This window comes from Megalops cyprinoides, chromosome 20, assembly GCF_013368585.1.
Source record: "Megalops cyprinoides isolate fMegCyp1 chromosome 20, fMegCyp1.pri, whole genome shotgun sequence".
Lineage (NCBI taxonomy): Eukaryota > Metazoa > Chordata > Actinopteri > Elopiformes > Megalopidae > Megalops > Megalops cyprinoides.
In genome coordinates this window covers 21,322,699-21,335,025 of record NC_050602.1, presented here as the reverse complement: position 1 = coordinate 21,335,025, position 12,327 = coordinate 21,322,699, and the positions used below count along the sequence as shown (strand labels likewise).

The 12,327-nt window shown below is 49.3% G+C and overlaps 1 protein-coding gene across 6 annotated transcripts in view; it reads right to left on the bottom strand.

Annotated features, from left to right (window-relative positions):
- Positions 1 to 111: 111 nt before the first annotated feature.
- LOC118795581 (rho guanine nucleotide exchange factor 18-like) overlaps positions 112 to 12,327 on the bottom strand; it is a 37,277-nt gene continuing 25,061 nt past the window's right edge. For 4 of the 6 annotated variants that reach the window (XM_036554163.1, XM_036554165.1, XM_036554164.1 and 1 more), the window contains exons 18-29: positions 11,956 to 12,032; positions 11,190 to 11,368; positions 10,624 to 10,697; positions 10,016 to 10,201; positions 9,563 to 9,703; positions 8,870 to 8,997; positions 8,370 to 8,432; positions 7,559 to 7,606; positions 6,775 to 7,248; positions 6,057 to 6,375; positions 4,696 to 4,800; positions 112 to 4,469 (exon numbers count right to left, since the gene is read on the bottom strand). In XM_036554163.1, coding sequence (XP_036410056.1) covers positions 4,324 to 4,469; positions 4,696 to 4,800; positions 6,057 to 6,375; positions 6,775 to 7,248; positions 7,559 to 7,606; positions 8,370 to 8,432; positions 8,870 to 8,997; positions 9,563 to 9,703; positions 10,016 to 10,201; positions 10,624 to 10,697; positions 11,190 to 11,368; positions 11,956 to 12,032 — 1,940 coding nt within the window. In that variant the 3' untranslated portion in view covers positions 112 to 4,323. The remainder of the gene's footprint in view (positions 4,470 to 4,695; positions 4,801 to 6,056; positions 6,376 to 6,774; positions 7,249 to 7,558; positions 7,607 to 8,369; positions 8,433 to 8,869; positions 8,998 to 9,562; positions 9,704 to 10,015; positions 10,202 to 10,623; positions 10,698 to 11,189; positions 11,369 to 11,955; positions 12,033 to 12,327) is intronic. The other 2 variants (XM_036554169.1, XM_036554168.1) reach the window with 1 other exon arrangement.

Sequence of the window (12,327 nt, the reverse complement as noted above, 5' to 3'; positions counted from 1 at the left end):
AAAAGACAAAAAAAAAAGAGTCAATTTTTTAAGGACAGAGGGACAGTAGGTTACTGTCCAAAAACTTTTATAGGTACATTTAAATGTTTTAAATCTATATGGGTACAAAACTCCACATCCTTGCATATGGACATATTACTGAACAGCAATATGGTTGGCGATTTTCCATGAACACAGATGCGGATGTATACTTCTGAGAGACAATATTTTAAAAATACATGTGCATACATGGATTTTCAGGCCCCCCTGAAGATTGCACTGTGTACACAGTATACATTTCTGCCAATTCAACATCTCCCATGTGTCAAACATCAGCGCTGAGGCATACCATTCAAACTCAGGAAGAAAAAAAAAAAAACAAGCCCACCATTGTTTTTGAATAAATAGTGTGGCAGAGAGAGGGGAGTGCGATTCCCAATCCTGAGTTTGACAACTTGCCCGGCGCATATCTTAATACAAATTAGGTTAACTGGCCAGGGTGTGTACTGACATCACAGCTAAGGAGTCAAAAAACTGTCACAGATATTTCCCCACAAATTCAACTGGATTGGTACAGCACAGATGGGAGGACTTTCTTTTCCATCCCTTGAGAAATTTCCTCAAGAGACCGACTCAGATTTAGGACAAAGAACTTACTGTACCTCAGCCAACAGAGGCTTGCGAGTGTCAAAAACAGGAGATGAAACACTCTCCTCTAAGAGGCTGAATTGCCCTAACCCCATTTTGGAGGGCTAATGGATATGGCAGTTCAAACCAGGGTCACCGGTGAACAGTTCTTCCTAAATGTACTCACCTTTGGGTTAAGCTGGAGCTCATGACAGTGTTGTTACGAGTACCTGAGCACTAATCTGAAAACTAAAATGAAACAAAAAAAAGGGAGGTGGACACAGGCATCTAGATAGTTATGACTACTGGCTGTTGTAACTGTTTAAAACCACACTGTGACTAGATCTTCACCCATACACTAGCCCTTTCACATTCAGAACTGAAGCAGAAGATCCTGGCACCATGAAGCATTAGTCACCGCCAACGTCACTCAGCAGTTCAGACCTCTCATGTGACAGATCCATTAGCAGGGAGTGTCAAAGGCACCACTGTTGCAACTGAGCATGTTTTAAAATCATTGTGCCTCAAAAAAGGGGTGGAATAAAAAGTCTAATTCAGGGCTGTTAAATGTTATTTAAAACTCTCCTTATCTTTGATCTTTAATTAGGCAATGACTGGTGGTATGATCATGACTACCATCCACAACACTGTATGAATCCTCTTCATAGCTCTGCTTCTTACTGTAGGCAGCACACAATGTGAATATAGACAAAAACAGTCACCACCTTGATTACTTTACTGTAAACACTTTACTAAATAAGTATCAGGCATGTTTGATCCCAGGTTTGCATGTCTTGAAATTGATAAAATCTGGTTAAAAACATTTTAGAAATCACTGTTGGTTATGCTACAGATTTCATGAAACACCTGTCAAACGGGTGCACAAGGCCCACAAGCAATTATCCTGCTGTCTGAAAATGGCTACAGCGTGGTAGGCAGTACATGGAAAGCTCTCCATTTCTTTCAGCTTGAGCTGTCCCAAATGTTTGTACATAAAGCACCCAACAAAAAGGAAAAAGAAATATTTAAAGGTAAAAATAATAACATGCATATTTCACATCACATCCTCCTTTATGTACATGTGACAATGTTTCTTTAAAAGGCAAGGGCACAGCTTCAAGCAAGCAGCCATAATTTTTTTTTCCTTTTCCGGCAGGTGCTCTTAAGGTGTGAATGTCTGTGGTTTCAAGGGGTTGGATGACTGAAGCTTGTCGATCATCCAGAAATTAAAGTGCTTGGCAGTTCAGATGAGGGACGGACCATAGGACGGTGGTACATTGGGGGGGGGGGGGGGCTCTGAAACAGATTCAAACTATCATTCTGCTACAGCCTCCCACCATTTATGATCCATCATCTTTTCATTATTTACACCAGCCAAGAGGCCAGTATCCCAATGAGTTTTGCGTGTGGAGAATGACGAGAGGACCAAGCCCCCTAAAAAAAAAAACAAAAAAAAAAACAGAGACTTTCCAAATGCACTGTTCAGTAAATGTCTCTTTGGTTAACCAACTAGATTCCTGAAGCACGCACAGTAAGAACATTACAAAACCTGGTTGCAGGTTCACACATACAAGTGGTCATTTCAAAATGGTCACATACCCAAAAAAAAGCATGAATGCCAGTTTTTGTGTTTTTTGTAAATATTCACCAACAATTCCAGGTGACAGAAGAACACCAAGAGCAACTCTTTAATCCAGCATAATCAAACACACATCAAGACCCAATCATTGAGAAAATAAATAATCAACAAAATGGAGGTATATACATCTTAAATCTCTCAATATTATGATCATTATGGTAGTCTTGTACAGTAGTTTATACAGATGCCACAGAGGCAGGGAAGTGGAGAGACCTATATGCTCCAGTGAAGACAGCCCTGTTAGGATATACCATTCCTCCACCATAATGAAGCCCTGGATTCAACCAAACCTGTCAAGTCATCTCCAGGGAAAGAGCTGGTCAATTTAAATTTACAGTATTATTCCAGAGTCACATTACAATGTGGATTCAAAGCAAACCATCAACCTGTGTGGAGGACTACCTGACTTTAATATTATATGGCTCGGGTTTGGTCTGAGGGGATTTGGGGTTTTTTCCCAGCATCGCTAACACAACCGTGACTTGGCAGGTTCGATGGGATCTAGGGGACAGTCCTCAGCAGGAAGAGTCCCTGGCAATATGTACAACGATCTTCCAGATCTAGCAGATGGCGTAGAGTGAGGGAGAGTGAGGTTTCATGAGTTACCAGGCAATCGCTAACACCTTTGAAGCTGTCACTGCCAGTTTGGGAGTTCACAAAGCCTCGTTTCCCCACTGCTACCCTTCACCTGGCAACCCCAATCTGTTGAGACTGCATCTCCTGCTGGGGTTGGCCAGCGCTGGCAACCACCGTACACTCTACAAACAATGAGCTTCATAACCATATACACTATAATATACATATATATATACACATATACACAATATGTACAAAATAAAATTTGGAGTCAATGGCACACAGTATTATACCAGTTGAGATACTGGTCAAAAACAACAGTGGTTTAATGGTACAAAACAATAAAAAAAAAAATCAAATGGCTGATAGTTATTAATGCTGTGGCAGTCACCATCCTCGCTACACTAGTTTTGATTTGGGTTCTACAGTAGTTTGGACTCTCAGGATTTGTGTATCATTATGTTGAGGCAAGCATATGTTATTTTTTACGAAAGCACATTATAATGTACATGTATACATTTTGAAAACCTTTTTTTACACAAACTAAGATACTTGCGTCTGCTTGGAAATCTACACCAGTACAGGCGGACTGAGGTGCTTCCTGTGAAATGAAAATGATCCATGCAGAAAGTATCTAGAAACACCTCGAGCATGAATTAAGACTGAAGAGAGGCACCTGGAAAAGTTTATCTGCAGCGTACCCAGAAACCACTTAATTCCAGAAAAAGGCTTAAAATCAGGGAATCTCATGAATGAGGATGCTATTATCTAAAGTACAGTTAATTAAAAAATTTACAAGTAAAGTCCTGAAAGCACATTCGTCAAGTACATAAACTGGTGTATTTTATTTTAAATTCCTTATTAAAACATAAAACAAATGGCACAGCCATGCCTTAAAAGATACAGCTTTCCTTGCTTTGCTGCCCGTGCCTGGTTGCTTGCTGATGTATTTACAGTGTGCAAAAATTGATGGAACTCTGCTGAAGTGGGATTAATGCATCTGTCGTACCTCTTTGGTCCTCAGACAGGGGGCGCTCTCTCCAAATGCTCCCCTCCTGTACCACTCAGCAGGGTTACCTCTGCAAGGCCTCTGTCCAGATGCTGGAGGCAGTACCTTTCAGAGAGCAGTGGGTAAGACAAAGCAACCCTTTCTCACTTGGGGAAGTCATTTCTTTCTTTCTGCTCCCTTTCCCTGTGAGGGAAAACGATTATTTAAAACACAGTAATTGGCCTCGTCACCATGGGAACAGCAATGGTATCATAAAAATACATTCTTGGAAAAATAAACTTTAAAAAAAAGGTAATAATAATAAAAATAAACCATGCCAGTGTTCTTTTGCTGAGAGAAAAGGCATCAGTTCGCTGGAACGTTGTTCTCAGAACCACAGTGTTACGTGACACTGTCAGGGCGGCCCCTGCTGACCGCTGCTGGCTCCCTCTGCCTCCGTTTCCCATGGTGCAGTGTGGCAGGGCTGAGGCGGGGCGGGGGAGGCCGCCGGGGGTCAGAAAAAGATGACGTCCTCCTTGGCGACTTCCTCCGCGACCTTGTAGGGCGGGGCTGGGCCGCTGTTCTTTCGGAAGCTGGGGGAGTGGGCAGGCAGGGGAGGGGGCGGGAGGTCTGGGAAGCTGTTTGGCTGAGGCACAGGGTCTGCAGAGCCACGTCAGAGAGAGACAAATTCAATGGGCTCACTGACCTAACAGCATGCTAAAATTAACATTTACATAAAAAGAGTAAGTCCAAATATTAACGCAAGTTACCACAGTTTCTACCTTCCACCATTACCATAGTTTCTACCATCTCTCCCCAGCAGGGTGTGCAGGGAAACACTATGAAGGGACTGTGACACAGACTACGCTACGCAGGACAGTCTTACCTGGCTGGTACGGTTGGTGAGGACTGACTGACCTCCTCCCTCTCAGACTCCCATCCTCTTTGCCGGACAGCTTCATCGGCAGCATCTGCCTGAAGTCCAGGGAGGCTGTGAGAGAGGGAGAGCACACCTTAAAAACCAGGAGATGAACAGCACTGCAGCGCTCTCACTTTGGCTGCAGGCGTGCCTCAGCTGCAGGTGTGGTGGGGGCTCTTACCTGAGCTGCAGGTGTGGGGGGGAGGGCTCTTACCTGAGCTGCAGGTGTGGGGGGGAGGGCTCTTACCTGAGCTGCAGGTGTGGGGGGGAGGGCTCTTACCTGAGCTGCAGGTGTGGGGGGGAGGGGCCTTACCTGAGCTGCAGGTGTGGTGGGGGCTCTTACCTGAGCTGCAGGTGTGGTGGGGGCTCTTACCTGAACTGCAGGTGTGGTGGGGGCTCTTACCTGAGCTGCAGGTGTGGGGGGACCCTTACCTGAGCTGCAGGTGTGGTGGGGGCTCTTACCTGAGCTGCAGGTGTGGTGGGGGCTCTTACCTGACCTGCAGGTGTGGTGGGGGCTCTTACCTGAGCTGCAGGTGTGGGGGGGACCCTTACCTGAGCTTCAGGTGTGGGGGGGGCCCTTACCTGAGCTGCAGGTGTGGGGGGGAGGGCCTTACCTGAGCTGCAGGTGTGGGGGGACCCTTACCTGAGCTGCAGGTGTGGGGGGGGGCCCTTACCTGAGCTGCAGGTGTGGGGGGGAGGGCCTTACCTGAGCTGCAGGTGTGGGGGGACCCTTACCTGAGCTGCAGGTGTGGGGGGGGCCCTTACCTGAGCTGCAGGTGTGGGGGGACCCTTACCTGAGCTGCAGGTGTGGGGGGACCCTTACCTGAGCTGCAGGTGTGGGGGGGAGGGCCTTACCTGAGCTGCAGGTGTGGGGGGGAGGGCCTTACCTGAGCTGCAGGTGTGGGGGGGACCCTTACCTGAGCTGCAGGTGTGGGGGGGAGGGCCTTACCTGAGCTGCAGGTGTGGGGGGGACCCTTACCTGAGCTGCAGGTGTGGGGGGGAGGGCCTTACCTGAGCTGCAGGTGTGGGGGGGACCCTTACCTGAGCTGCAGGTGTGGGGGGGAGGGCCTTACCTGAGCTGCAGGTGTGGGGGGGAGGGCCTTACCTGAGCTGCAGGTGTGGGGGGGAGGGCCTTACCTGAGCTGCAGGTGTGGGGGGGGCTCTTACCTGAGCTGCAGGTGTGGGGGGGAGGGCCTTACCTGAGCTGCAGGTGTTGGGGGGGGGGCCTTACCTGAGCTGTATGTGAGATGGGAGCTCTGAGCTGTGTTTACGGTAGGAGCTTGTACCACAGCTGTATTTGAAGGAGGGGATTCTTAGGGAAGTCTTACCGGAGCTCTCGGTGCGCTGGGAGCTCTTCTTGCCGCCCTTCTCCTTGCGCGTGTTGACCGCCAGCTTGGTGGGGATCTGCTGCTGCACGGCGCCCTGCTTGTGGCCCTGGTTTCTGGTGCTGTGCAGGTGCAGGGGCACCTCCGGCTTGGGCGGGACGGGGGCCATGCTCTCGCGCCGCCGCGGCACCTCGGGCGGCCGCTCGGCGTAGTCGGCGGGCGTGACGGACAGGGCGGGCCGCAGGTGGGGCACGGGGACTGGGTCCCCGGATTTGGGGCCCAGCAGAATGTCACCGTTAAAGATGGTGGCGTGAGGCAGGCCCTGAGCAGGAGGATGAGAGAGGATGGAAGAAGGCATTTAAACTACATCATTACATGCACACGGCCAAGTTACAGGTTGCGATGTAACTATGTAAGTGCCACGATTCTTCTTTGTATCTGTCTTTCTTCTATCTAACATAGAGCAGAGGTGGGGCCTGATCCTGGACTTGCAGGACTGTAATAACACTGGGTTTTACAAACAAGACGAACCAAAACGACTGGTAAAAATGCTGATTTAATGCAGTCACTTTGCAAAGTCACAAAACACTCCATATGTCCCTGAGTGCACTCAGAAGAAAAGGTACAAACGTATGAAAATTGCAAAGTTGGAAACACTGCCCTCTACTGGTATGCTGTCACCTCGCTGTGAAAGTTGCCCTGGATAATGTAATGCACTCACCTGTGAGCCAAGGTTGGAGGCGGACTTCTTGAGCCTCTTCTGCTGCTCGAACTGCTCTCTCTCCCTGTCCAGCTGCTCTCTGTCCCTCTCCACGGAGCGGGTGGACTCCCGCAGCCTCTCCAGGTCCTTCTGGTAGTCCTCCCACTTGCTCTTGAGCTCGCGCTTCTCCTCCTCGAGCTCGGCCTTCGCCCTGAGGCAGCCGTCCTCCTGCTCCCGCAGCTGGGCCGCCCGGGCCTCGGCGTCCCGGGCCTGCTGCTCCCTCTCTCGCTCCCACTGGGCGCACTCCTGCCGGAACCGGGCGCGCTGCCGCTCGAAGCTGGCCACCTCCTCCTTCTGCCGCTCCAGGTTACGCTGCTTCTCCTGCTCCAGCAGCGAGCTGCCCCGCAGGCGGGCCGCCGCCCCCCGCCCCCCGTCCCGCTCCGAGCCCAGCGCCCGCTGCAGCTCCATCTGCGTGTCCTGCTGCACCACGATGGCCTGGGGGGGGGGCAGAGAGGGGGGGTTACAAACTCTCAACGCACCCAGACACGCAACTGAGGAAGGGTTTGAATTTCTCCACTTAAAAAGAAGGACTGGGTTGTTTGGATGAAATGGAAATACAGAGGTGTGCACTCTTCTATGGGTCTCTTCTTGTGCCCTTTCACAAGCTCAGTTCACAGGTTCACAGATCAGACAGCCACCCGAACATTTCGGCCCAGGATATTGATAGTGAAAGTAGGGAGCGACTCAGGCAGGACTGGGGTTTTGGTAAGCTTGGAATAGCTTTCAAACAAGTGAAGGATTTTACCTTTAAGGTGTAAAGCCTCTGTGACAGCGTCAACACCCGGTCAAAAAACTGCGGAAAGAAAGATGCAAGGAATAAGGACAAAAAATTATGCTTAAGTAATGGACTTAGGGAAGTGCTTAATGTGCAAACAGGGCATCATTTTTTCACAGTGAACAAACTGACAGCCACATAGAATCTGTTGATCTTGGACAGTGAAATCCCCATATAGCTTTTGAAATTCAAAGTGTGTGTCTGTGTGTGTCTGTGAGTGTGTGTGTGTGTCTGTGAGTGTGAGTGTGTGTGTGTGTGTGTGTGTGTGTGTGTGTGTCTGTGAGTGTGTGTGTGTGTGAGTGTGAGTGTGAGTGTGTGTCTGTGAGTGTGTGTGTGTATCTGTGAGTGTCTGTGTGTGTCTGTGAGTGTGTGTGTGTGTCTGTGAGTGTCTGTGAGTGTGAGTGTGAGTGTGTGTGTGTGTGTGTGTGTGTGTGTGAGTGTGAGTGTGAGTGTGTGTGTGTGTGTGTGTGTGTGTGTGTGTGTGTGTGTGTGTCTGTGTGTGTGTGTGTGTGTGTGTGTGTGTGTGTGTGTGTGTGTGTGTGTGTGTGGGCTGTGGTCCAGTTCATTTAAGCATTAAGCAGCTTGCACTTGTAACAACTGGAACAATACACTCTCATAACTGAAGGTAGTTTCCACCCAGCAGTAGATCCCCACACATAAAACCAATGCTAAACTGAGGAACACAGATCTTTCATGATCACACAGACCAATCAAAATAAAATGTGACTGTATTGGTAAGTGACTGGTTGGTACTGAAGACCATTACTCAGGCGGTTCCCACCTCTTCCTCTGGAAAGGAGTTAGACCAGATGGGGTTCCAGCTGGTTCCTGTGCCTTCATCAACCTGGGGGGGGGGGGAGACACAGGACAGACAGGGCCTGGACCATCACAAAACCGTCACCCTCAAGGGACTGACCATAATCTCGTTCATTAAATGGGGATGAGATCATGATAATAATGCTGATCAAGACTGAATATCCAGCTCTCACAAACTGACCCACTAACCGAAAATGAAGAAGTCACATCGCTTCTCATCAATATTCATACAGGACAGCCTAGAACTGCACTGTGTACAGCAATAGTAATAATGCAGCTAATATTGAAATAACAGCAAAAGCAATATTATTATTGCTTTATCCGGCATTACAGAGGATTACTAAATAACACTGTAATAATGTAAAACTGGGTAAATCAATAATCAGAATGTACCATTAGATTATATTATAACAGCAGGCAATACTGTAATAGTAGCAGAATGTGATACAGAGGAGCGAGGCCCACCAGCTGCTCCTGGCCGTCCTGAGCGTGGAGCTCCTTCAGCAGGGGGTCAGAGCGGGCTCTCTGGCCCCTCTCCCGGGTCACGCTGTCCCCGCCACACGTCTTCTTCCACACGCCGCCGCCTGTCCCGGCTGGAGAGAGAGAGGTCGGGGTTGGACAGGCTCATTTCTGCTGTAAGTGAGCTGAGTCCTGGGCACAGGGCTGCCAAACCTGTCACTGTGTGCACCAGCATGGGCAGCAGTACAGGGAGAGAGGCTGCAGGTTGATGTGACCCTGCTCTTTACATTACATTACGTGCATTTAGCAGACGCTCTTATCCAGAGCGACTTCCACCGCGATAGAAGATAAGTGTATCCATTCAAGTTGAATCAGCAACAGTGTCAGACCAGGATAACACTCCCAGACCAGTGAGTGTGATCATAACACTACTGAAGCCCTACCACAAACTCACTGCTCACTTACCACTGGGTGATGCACTGAGGCCACTCAAAGAAACACACAGATTTATATGTAAAATACAAAATGCAAGCTGTATGAGAGTGTTCTCTAAGCATAGAAATACATAAAATAATTTGAAACTGTTCACTGCTGCCATAGCTGCGACGGAAAGGGGCCCCACTCCACTCCCCCGTGTACAGGTAAAAGCACAGGTGCAGGTAACTGCAGGTAGAGAGGTGGAGAGACAGCAGGCCGTACCCTTGTTGAGGAAGGTGGGGTTGCTGTCGTAGCCCCCGAAGGTGTCCGCTCTCCTGGGCAGCGACCCTCCACCCTGGGACCCCTCCACGCGTGAGGGACTCTCTCTCACGCCAGATATAAGGAGGTTCTGCAGGTCCTCCACTGGAAAAGTAAGGGTGGCGAGTTTCGTCAGAACGACCAGGGTGCGGTCAAAAGTGCACATTCTTTCAACTGATTTTGTACACAGTCAGATCAACATACTAACTCGAGTCTAGGAGGTTGTTCAACTGGGTCAATGCTGCCAACACCTTTATCAAAAGCACGGATCCTCCTGTTCACTGACTGCTGTCTTAGATCATCCACATTTTATAAAGATCAAAGATTTTGGAGGGTGTCTTTGCAGCCACTGATCTACAATAAAAACCCTAACAGTCGTGGTAACCCTCCTCCTCTTCCCATTGGTCAGAGGCATACCGTCACTGATGGCACCCAGGAGAAGCTGCTCCCCCTGCTGGAGGTCAGATGCATCGCCACGCAGGAGGAGGCGAGACTGGACCGAGACGTCCTCCACCCCGGTGACGATGGCAGCGATGTCTGAGAAGATCTGCAGTTTCTCCGTCAGGCTGTGTATTATCTGCAGGTCTTTCTGAGTCAGACGCTCTGTTAAGAACACAGAAAACGCACACTGTTAAAGCCGCCTGTCCCTAAGCTGGTTACCTCTGATTACCACAAGACCAGGACACATGCAAGAGAAAGTGGCTAGTCTGAATGCATGAACTACATGGGTACTTCTCTTTGAGCAGCCATTTTGATAATTAAGATAAAGGTGGCATTTAATTTTTCCTCAAGGGCTAGTGGGCACAGTTAAAAAGACAACCTGGCATTAATGAGATCCAACCTAACAGCAAAAAAGTTCAACACCACCTGGTATCCAAACTGAACACCAAAATCAACCCTGCACAAGCGCCATCTAGTAGCAGAGGACCACCAAGGCCAAAAATAGCTTGGTAAAAATAAGGGCATAAACAATGTTAAGGTACAGGCACTACAACAGAGCCCTTCCCTGCGTTTGTGGGACTTGCCTTGGAGCTCCCTGAGCTGGGCGACTCTGGTTTCCTCCTGCTCGCTGAAGAGTTCCTCCTCTACATCGGGACAGCTGTGAGGGCCGACAGAAGGAGGGCTTATTTAGAGGAGGCGGCAGAGTAGCATAGCGGTAAGAAGCAGGGCCCGTAACCGAAGGCTACTCGTTCACTTCCCCACTAGGGCACTGCTGCTGTACCATTGGGCAAGGTACCTAACCCAGAATTGCCTCAGTATCAATATCCAGCTGTATAAATGGATAACATGTAAAAAAAAAAAAACTGACCTAGGGAAGTCCCTCTGGATAAGAGGGTCTGCTAAATGACAATAACATTTACATTTATATTTACATTTATTCATTTAGCAGACGCTTTTATCCAAAGCATAATGTAATGTAATGGGGGGCTTATTAAAGGGGACAGCAGCCGAGAGGTTTATATGGAGGTGGTGGGGGTAGGGAGGGCCTGCTTATGGAAGCATTAGTGTACACCTCATGTACACATTAGTTCATAGCCTAACGTAAGCGTTAGCACTAGCGTACCCACTGCAGTATGCCAGGGGCACCCACCTCTCCACGGCCTGCCGGATCAGGGCCATCCAGGTGCCGCACTCCTCCTTGGAGGAGGTGTGGATCTCGTACATCTCGGGGTCGGCAGAGGAGGCGCAGATTAGGAACATGGCCTTCTCCTCGTGGGCCACCTCCCGCACGATCAGCTTCTGCAGCGAGATCACTGACGGCTTGCCATCCTGGAGGACAGGGGAGCGGCGCACACACACACACGCACACACACACACACGCACGCACGCACGCACACACACACACACACACACACACACACACACGCACGCACACACGCACACACACGCACGCACGCGCACACACACACACACACACACACACACACACACGCACACGCACACGCACACACACACGCACACACACGCACGCACACACACACGCACACACACACGCACACACACGCACGCACGCGCACACACGCGCACACACGCGCACACACACACGCACGCGCACACACACACGCACACACACGCACACACACACACGCACACACACACACGCACACACACACACACACACACACACACACACACACGCACGCGCACACGCACGCACGCGCACGCACACGCACACGCACACGCACACGCGCACAAAGGTAAGCAGTCAGACATAAAGAAATGGACAGGCAAACAGACACACATGCATAGAGGCAAAGAGACAGACAGTAATACTCACACGCAATCCTTTATGTGAAGCTAGTTTAAATTTGCATAGTTTGTAAACAGATCAATAAATTGACATCTGTTCAGCTTACCACAGTAGAAAACACATATTTCTGGTCCTTTTCTTGTAGCAGCAAAAGCACATCTGACAACAGCACAGCCAGGATATCTACAGCAGGGAGAGAGGAAGAGTTCATGACTCATAAACAAATCAAATCAGATGCATGCAGAAACAAACTGTAAACTTGTAATAGGAGAAGCAATGGAAGCCTATGACATGGTGAGCTTCCCAGCAGTAGAATTTGCCAGGAGCCTGAGGATGATTTTCATATGGAATGATGACCAAGAAGAGGCTATCACGGTCCTGGAGGGAGTCCAGGTTATACATATACTAAAGACTTTCTAAATAATGACCTATTTACTTGTCTAAGCAGTTCTGGGTAGTGACACGAAGTTCCAGTGCT